The sequence below is a fragment of the Bactrocera oleae genome, chromosome 4 (assembly GCF_042242935.1).
Source record: "Bactrocera oleae isolate idBacOlea1 chromosome 4, idBacOlea1, whole genome shotgun sequence".
Taxonomy (NCBI): Eukaryota; Metazoa; Arthropoda; class Insecta; order Diptera; family Tephritidae; genus Bactrocera; species Bactrocera oleae.
In genome coordinates this window covers 4,912,998-4,922,583 of record NC_091538.1, presented here as the reverse complement: position 1 = coordinate 4,922,583, position 9,586 = coordinate 4,912,998, and the positions used below count along the sequence as shown (strand labels likewise).

The 9,586-nt window shown below is 33.7% G+C and overlaps 1 protein-coding gene across 1 annotated transcript; it reads right to left on the bottom strand.

Annotated features, from left to right (window-relative positions):
* Positions 1 to 6,018: 6,018 nt before the first annotated feature.
* Positions 6,019 to 8,012, bottom strand: Had2 (beta Hydroxy acid dehydrogenase 2). Its single transcript, XM_014246635.3, has 4 exons — positions 7,906 to 8,012; positions 7,257 to 7,386; positions 6,727 to 7,108; positions 6,019 to 6,658 (listed from the first exon to the last, which is right to left on the bottom strand). Exons 2-4 carry the CDS (start codon positions 7,361 to 7,363, stop codon positions 6,128 to 6,130), a joined length of 1,020 nt encoding a protein of 339 aa, XP_014102110.2. The 5' UTR covers positions 7,364 to 7,386; positions 7,906 to 8,012; the 3' UTR covers positions 6,019 to 6,127.
* Positions 8,013 to 9,586: the final 1,574 nt, after the last annotated feature.

The following is a 9,586-nucleotide window of genomic DNA, read 5'->3' as shown; positions in this document are numbered from 1 at the left end:
AACTTCTTCTTGGCATTTATAGAAGACCTTCCATGCTTTGTGGGCTTATTTGGAGCAAACCTGTTAACTTTTCTCACAGAAGATATTTGCTTACACTATTATAATATAGTTTGTGATATACAGACTCTCTCAGTACTCTTACTTTAAATATTCTTCTAAAGCTAGTTATACGAAAAACACCATACCACACAGTCCATCCTGGAACGTTTTGGACCCGTCAAGTTAGGATAAAGGAAGGTATATAATGTACATTTCCTATATATTTAATCGCTTTAAATCTCGTTTAAAAGCCTTTATTAAAACCTAACTGGGGGAAAATAAATCAAAACTGGAAAATATCATGCAGAAGTGTTCTTTGACAAAATATAGAACACACTCTGTTACTTTTTAGAATATTAAGCGCCGGATTTTACTTTATCTAATACAATACCAACTCTTTTATTTTAATTCCAGTTATATTATATTGAGAGAAAATCCTTACCAACCACTCCTAGAGGGGTTTGCAATTATACTAATTTCTAATTTGCTCTAAAAACAGTACGAGCAGGCGTTTCCATCCATCTCAATAATGCGAATACAAATACTCATTCATTGTCAAATTAAAACAAAAACTGGCAAAAGCAGCTGGAGACAATAACAACACACAACAAACGAAGTTCCAAAATTTCGTACGCCTAGAAAGCAAAGTTACCACACAACACAACACACACCAACCAACACATTCCTCACCTTTATAGAAAATCTAATCAAATTAGAGTGTCAAATTTCCAACTTATTTATTGTGCAGCAGCTGCAAACCGTTCACAAGCATGCGAACGCCCACAAGCTAAGAGCTGTCTGCCACGCTCACGCCCAATTTAGATAAGGCTGCTTTATTTGCAAGCACTTCAATTCACTCGCAAAATACTCGCAAAAAACGATGGAAGCAGCATACGCAATATTGCATAGTTAAATAGTAGCCAAAGTTGTCACTAATACACATACACATACACACACAAACAGCACTGCGCTCATTCCTTGCACGTTATCCTTCTACTTTTCTAATCTGATTTCCAGTCATCGCTGCAGGCAGACAATTTCGCACAGGAAAAAACTCGCGCCAATGTCACCAGCTAACCTCAAAGTACCCAGCAATGCCATTTTTGTTATTTTCACTTTGCATTGTGTGCAAAAAATTCCAGTCACGTGCATTGCCACACGCCACAGCACGCAGCCAAGCCACCGAAGAGCAAGTGTGCGGGCAGCGAGCGACGGTGTGGAAGTGAGCAACCGTTGCGGTGTCACATAAGCAAATTTGTAGTTGGTGCTGGCAACACCCCGAACACTTCGTGCCTATGTAACTTGTTTAATTCTCAACTAGCTTCTAGCTACCTTCGACTTTTCTCTTTTATTCCAATGCGTTCATTTTTTTACCTCTCGACTTTCTTTTTCTAAGATGAAACTTAATTTTTGTTTAGTGTCAGTGAGGCGTGTCAGTGGAGTTGCAGGCAAAAAAAAAATGAAGGCAAAAACAAATTGGCGACAACAAATATGCTCGGTATGAGTGGCATGAAAAAAGTGTGCATATTGTATATTCTCTAACGGTAATGTTGTTAGAAAAATTTTGCGTTAGCGTCAATTTAGTGTTGCCCTTCTTGACAAATAAAGCAAACAGCACAGCGAAAACTGCGCAAAACAAGAAAGACACCGTGGCAAATGTTGATTAGATTTACATTTTGCGTGTGGAACGTGCGAGTTTTAGCAAAATGACTCCCGAAAGCCTCGCAAACCGCGTGAACCAGCAGTGGATTAGTATACATTAGAATTTCGCTTCGAATCTGTTAAACCAAGTGCATATTAAAAGGATATATAGACTCGGCTAGGAATAAATGTGGACTAGGCAAGAAATGTGTTCACGTCAGCACACTGGCTAACCTCGGTAAAGCTCTCATGGTCGTCTAAGCTGTTCATCAATTAAAATGCTATTAAGTGGACTAGTATAATTCTATTATTTCGCGCACTTTAGTAGCTACATGTTAATTTCAAATAAGATGCGTTATGCAGAATTGAAGGCAATTTAAATAAAAGTATTTTTATAACATAGTCAGGAATCTTAAGTTAACAGTCATATGGTACTACACAAAATAAAAAGCAGAATCATTTTGGCAATATAGCGCGATATCAAAAAAGATTAATCTATGGATACTAAGTCTCAATCGTTTCTACAACACATCCGAATCTGATGTGATGATTACCCGTCAAGAACTGTCAGCTCAACATGCTACCATTTTGGGCTTTATAATTGTTCTAACATGAGTTCACGAATTTTTTTTTTACACAAAAATACAAACAAATGACTCCACGGACCTTAAAAAAATTATAAAACTCGCATGAATTGGCATCAGTAGTAAAAAGTCAGCATTCACTTCTCAAGACGCGGAGCTACATTCAGTAGGCAAGCGCATTAACTTTGAGCTTGTATAATATAGGTGTAGGACTGTAACTAACAGAAACAACAATAATTTCAATCACTTCTTCTTCTCTTTTTCTCTCTCTCTCTCTTCCTCTTATTAAAATCAGACTTATATGTCTATGTTGGTATGTAATGAGATACTTTAATCATCTAGGGCTTATATGCAGGTTTGAAAGGTCTCTGCCTTATAAACTTAGCAATACCTTTTAACTATTTTAAAACGTTAGATTAGGTAGTGTTTTGAAAACTTCATAACATGACCATCTAGTTTCAATACAATACATTTTTGGCTATTCCTTCGAAAAACTCTTTCATGTCTACGCTAAAGTGACGTCATACAAAAAATGTTTATGCGTATTAGAAGAAATAAGAAAAATTACAAAAATGGAAGCTAGTAGTTCTCGAAATCTGTGACTTAAGTATTAGCAACAAATAGCGCATTGTAGAAATAAGAACAGAATGGCGCCGTAAGTTCGAAAACTTATAAAATTAAACTGAATATTTACTTCTAAAATTAAATTAAATGTTTACTGATAAATATACAACAAACCTACACAAACTATTGTAAGCTTTTTTTGCTTTCAACTAATCAACTTTATTTACTACATTTACAGTTAACTTTGAATCCACACCCAGCCATATTGTTCAGCGCATAATTTCATAAATTCTCTTTGTTAATCACTAGCTTCACTTGAGTGCATAATTTCCAGCGTCATTGGCCTTTAGAAAAGCAATAAATATAGACACTTAAGTGTGTATGTACACCATGTAGCGCATTGACAACACAAATAAGTAGTGCGCCCCACCCACAATGCTCCTTAATTTGCACACTGCATGCATTATCGTAAATTTCTATGCAAATGTGCGCTTGCAACGCCGCAAATAAGGAGTCGCTACACTTACAAGTCGCTTATCAGTGCTCAATAGCTTGCACAAATATAGACTAATAGACATACATATGTACAAATGTGGATAAGAATAAAAATAGCTAAGTGCACACTGATAGCCTTCCGGCTACATAAATAATGTAAACTTGCTTATGAGCGTTTGTGTGTCGCGTTGTTTGCAGTTAACAAGTTCACTCAGTCTTTGTGGCTTCAAGTTCACTCGCTTGTAAATAATTTTTACCTTGAAGCCAAATCAATATTTTCCATCTAAGTATTTTTGGAAAGTTTGCAAACTACATACATGCCTATATATGTATTTATATATGTATATGTATGCGGTATATGTATGTAGTAGTGCATGTATATCGAATATATATTGTATATTTTTGCATATATATAAATATAGCTGTATGTATCCGATTATGTGTTAGGTACTGCTGTTGCACCCACCGGCTGTCATACACATGCAGATATTATCATCTCTGCGGGAGGAAGTATAGTTATCGAATGTGTAATATAACTTACACATATACATACATAGCTATATGCATACATACAAAAATGACAGTGCTAGTGTGCTTCTTATGCGGAAAAATATTTGTTTCGCATTAGGGTAGGTGTAAAAATAAAATTTTCGAAAACTTATAAAGCTTATATTTTTATTACCCTGTATACCGATAATAATCTTAGCGATTCGCCTATTAAGTTGATATAGCTCCTTTTTTCTCTAACCAGTCATCTAAGTAGGTACTACAGGTTTGCCTTTAGTCGCAAATTTCCTAAAAGAAATATTAAAAAATATATTTTTATTTTCTACAATTTTTTCATATTTATTCTTAAACTATACTCTGCATTAAAATTTGAATTGCCTTTATATTAGCTCATATTATTTTATTTTATTTTATTTATTTGTGTTTTCTTTGTTTTATTTTACTTTATTTTATTTTGTTAGCTTTTATTTTATTTTATGGTATTTTTTATGTTATTTTACTTTATTTTATTTTTCTTTATTTCATTTTATTTTCTTTTATTTTACTTTATTATATTTTTTTATTATATTTCTTATTGTATTTTTTGTTATTTTATTTTATTTTATTATTTTAATTTATTTTAATGCCTTATATGTTTTTCAAAATATTCTCCTATTTATGGTACATCCCTTACCTCAACGTTATTTGATTTTGACAAAATCTGAGAATAAATATCACACACACTCATATGTACCTGTATCTTTTTTAACCAGTAACTAAGTTGCCGCTCTTTCACAAAAATTCATAAATTCCTTATTAGTACTCATATCACAGTTAATCAATAAAATTGAGTATATTTTAAATATAGTTGTTGTTGCTATATTCCAAGTCTTCGCGTATAACGAGAGATTACATATGCACAGTTATTATAAAGCAAGAAAAAACGTTAACTTCGGTTGCCCTGAAGCTGGAATACCCTTCACAAATAAACAAGTTTTCCTTACAAGAACTTGATTCTAATCTTTCAGTTTGCATGACAGCTTTATTCAATAGTGATTCAGTAACGACGGTTCCGTCAAATTAGCAGCTTCTTAGAGAAAAAAAGATGTGCGCGAAATTTCGGAGCGATATCTCAAAAACTAAGGTATAGTCGCGTATATATGTATGGTCTATATATTTTATAGGGTCTCTGACGTTAACTTCTGTGTGTTACAAATATGTTCATGGTATAAAATAATATTTTTTTTCGATTTTATGTTCACTCAAGCTTTTAGCGAGTGCTGCTTGTATAGATTTAAATTTCCGAACGATAAGCTTATTATAAAGGAACGCAACAAGGAAATATGTTAGAAATATATATAAAATATTGCTATTAATATTGATATACTTTTCCGAAAAAGACACTTATATACTCTTATACTTTTAAGCAGCTTCCCAAAAGCGAAGGGACATACCATATATAAATATTTCAAATATTTTAATTTTATATGATTTTTCTATGAGAACGGCGTATATAGATAAATATATATTGTGTACCAAATTTATGGTGCAAGCTTCTTTTCCTATTCGTTTTATAAAATTTCCTCATTTAAACTCTAATTCCCTGATGTTAAATTTTTCTTACAGGGTCGCTTCGCCGTATCTTTCAACGCTTTATCTACATAATATACATCAAATAATGCTTATGAGCTGCTTTTTCTTAATGCATGTGCATATAAATCTGATTTTTACTAACTCTCGCTGCCACATTTATAAGCACATGGATTAAAACAGCGCTGTAAGCAGCTTGACAAAGTTTTCTTTGTATATAATTTTAAATAGGCAAATGCAAATATTGCTGGTTGGCTGAGATTATGAATTTGTATCCGTGCATACATATGTAGATCGTATATATTTATTTTCATAATAATCCATCTAAGTTAAAAAAAATGTGAAAAACAGTATCAAAAAAAATTACGCTTTCAACTTCTACTCTGTTCAAGTTGCTCGCATATTTCTGCCCTAAAAAGTACTCCCTGTTTGATCTTTAGAACAGATGATCACTTTTGAGGAGAAGAGAGTTTGTGTGAGAATTCTCCAAAAGATCTCAAAGACCACTCTTGAAGATACATTTTGCATGAAAAGCCGCAAAAAGATCAACAAGCCTTTTATAACGGTTCAATGACGACTAGACGACTCAAAATAAATATTAATGTATAACATATTACTGCCAACTTTCTTCTCTTTACTAAGAAACAAAATACACTAAATTTTAATATTTTAAAATATTTAATTAATATAAATAACATATCCAACAATCTCCACGAGCACAATCTCTGCTACTCTAACTGTTTTTTGAGCGCGCACAGTTCACGTAAAAAGCGATCGCGTTGCTCCCGTCGTGTCTGCAATTGCGCTCTCGGCACCATATCCTCACACTCAGCGGCAATCTGCGACAAAGTTGCACCGGCCTCCATCTTGGGCGTCGGACCGTAAGTCTGACTTACAGCATAAACTTCAGCGCCAAAACGTTGAAAATAATCCGACACACCATCGGCATTCAAATGTGCCGTTTCGAGCGGACCCAAAAGTGCATAACGCAAGCCTAAACCCTCAGTCACAACACGATCCACATCGGCTACACTCACCACACCATCGGCAACTAAGCGCCAAACTTCATTGAGTATAGCATATTGTATGCGATTTGTGGCGAAACCCTCGATCTGTCGTGTGAGTGTCACCGGTTTTTGGCCAATCTCCAACATTAGTTCACTTGTGCGTGCCACCACATCGGGTTTAGTCCAAGGTGCAGGTACAATTTCTACAAGCGGTATGTAGTAAGGTGGATTAAGTGGATGCGCAACCAGCACCTGGTATTAAAAAAATTTTTTAAAAATTGTTTTTTCTTTTAAGAAACTTCAACTACTTTTTCACCCACATTCTCACGATGCTGTTTCATTTGTTCACTAAAGAGCGACGGCATATATGTGCTTGTCGAGCTAGCCATGATCGTCTCGGAAGAGACAATGTCAGCTAGCTCTGTATATAGCGTACGCTTCCATTCAAGACGTTCCGGTATACATTCCTGCAGATAGATAGCATTGCTTACCAGTTCACCTATATCAGTGGTTACGCTGATACAACTAAACTGCTCAGCTGGACTCAGTGTGCCGCGGAGAGCGCCTCTTGCTTGGAGCGCATACAGTTCCTTCTCAATTTCCTTTAACGCATTGCTAGTTTGCTCGGGCAATATGTCGTACAGCATTACTTTGTACCCGACAGAAGCGAATAGCATGGACCAGGCACGTCCGATGAGGCCACTGAAGTTTTACAAGGTAGAATCGCTTATTAATATAACATATTATATATTCAAAGAGCTTTCATATTTAGAAATATTATAAATTTTTTTTGTTCGTTTTTTTCTTTTTTGTTTTTGATTCAAGGGGAAAAATTTTTCCTGAAACTCACCTGCCTATAATACCGATTTTCTCGTTCTTCATTTTATGCACAAAGCCACAAAGAAAATGTATGTAATTATATTTAACAGTCCAATTAAGATCGTGCGCGTGATGCATTCGCCAATAAGCTCGCCACAATACTACAAATAAATTTCTTTTAAATTATTGCTTGCCGAAGATTTCTCTAATACATTGAATTATGTGCTCTTGTACAACATAATTTTTTTTATTACTTTATCGCTAAACTAAGAGGCTCTCATTTGCAGAATTCTATAAAAAAATATATAAGCATATAATATATTATATTTATAAGTTAATGCTCCAGAATACATTATTTTATTGTATAACGTGTTCACACATATATACATACATACGTATATGTATATTAATTGTTTAAAAATTCTACAGCATTTAAAGAACTCAGCTTATGTGTATCAAGTACTAAGGTCCGGGTTTAAAATTGCGTATCGTTTAAAAAATCAGAACTGTTTGGCGAAATTCGTTTCTATTATTCAACATGTTAAGCCTCACTCTCGCCCTTTTTTCAAAGGATTGCGATGGGCCAGATGATACGAGGGATATCTAAGAAATTCTAAGCCCACTTTATACTATTTCACCTTCGATTCAATCGGTTGTTGGTGAGCTCAGCCGGTACTCACTTTAATCAAAGATCAAACTGACCAATTTCCTGTGATGTCATTAGAGTGTCAGATATCAAGATCAACCTTATTTTCCAGCAATCCAAAATAATTTAGGGAATTTTCAATCTTAATATGTATTAACTTCCTGTGAAGCTCAGATGCTCTACGTGAAGATCGTTTGTGCTTACAATATTTATATTGCATGCATAAATTATTCCTAAACTGACACTTGTTTATGTTTTTTACGAGAAATATATATTTATGCACACATGTTTACATACATACATGTTGTACATGCAGGCATACATATAAGCATGCAAGCGTATAGATTATTATTTATTTTATATAATGATAATTTAATCACTTTTGTTCTAATTTTAATAATTTTATTGCTCAATTTGTAATTTATGGCTATTTTCATATGCTTATGATATATATAAGTACATACATAATTATATACAGATATATGTATATTTGATTGAATTCAATTATCGCTTCTGCATGCGAATCACGTTCACTTACTCGGTTCATACATTTCTTACGGTTCGTTGAGGTCAATTTTAATTGTTGTTTGTGTGTAAGTGCAGTGTAAGTAATGAAAAAAATAATAAATAATACGATTTGTTGATAATGGACATTTAAATATTAATTGTTACTTTAATTGTTTGAAACGACTTTGAAAATATGAATTGGTTTGATTTATGAGCTCAATTGCCTGATTTTTATAAGACAAATTAATTAATGTAAGAAATAGTAAACAACCGAAACTGATTTGCAAACTATATTGATAATTGCATATTCTAACTGTAATTTAAAAGCAAAAATTTAAATTTATTTACTAAATTAACTAAATTTACTCAAATCCAAGTCAGTGCATCATTAGTAAAAAGTAATTTTTAGTGGCTAACTTGTTAGATTAGGCTCACAGGCATATAAGTTTAGGAATGAAAAAAATTTTCCAACCCACCGCTTCACTTTTATCTATATATTGTATATATAAATTTTTTTCAATTAAACTTTTTCTTGCTGCTCGAATATTATAAATCAATCTCAAACCTTCTCTTTTCTTAATAGAAATTCAAAACCCCTCAACTCTCAAAAATCTTAAGCAAATTGTCTCATTTGTCATTTGACAACTTATCCCGCGCGCAAATAGCAAATTCTTTCATTACTGCTCATTTCATCATAAATAATGCAGTCAACGTCTGGGGCCGTTGGCAGATCCGCCAGCTGACGACGCGCATTAATGAAATTAATTTTGCTCATTGTTGCACATTTCCAACACAAAGCCACGGCGCTCCCCTTAGTCCATCGAAAATTATGCGTTTTTGTCGTACTTCTCTTTATAGCTGTTGTTGCTTTTGTTGCCATGTTGGCTATTCATTTATACACCAACACATTTATTTATGCATTTGTTGTTCTTTTTTTATTTGTAAAATTTTGTTAGCCGTAACCGGAAACGGTCAAATGAACTACGCAGTGTCGCATTTCCCTTGAAAGGCAGCGTTGCTTTTAATACTTTCCTTTTTTGTTGTTTTTTTTTTTTTTTTTTTTTGAACGGTATTGCTTTGTTTGTGATTTTTTTTGTCTGCTTCTGCTTATAAGTCACTGCCGCCGCATTTTGACAAATGAATTCAAGCCGTTGCTGTGGTTTTTTTTCACTTCCTTCATTGGTTTCCTTTTAAATTCGTCGCTTTGC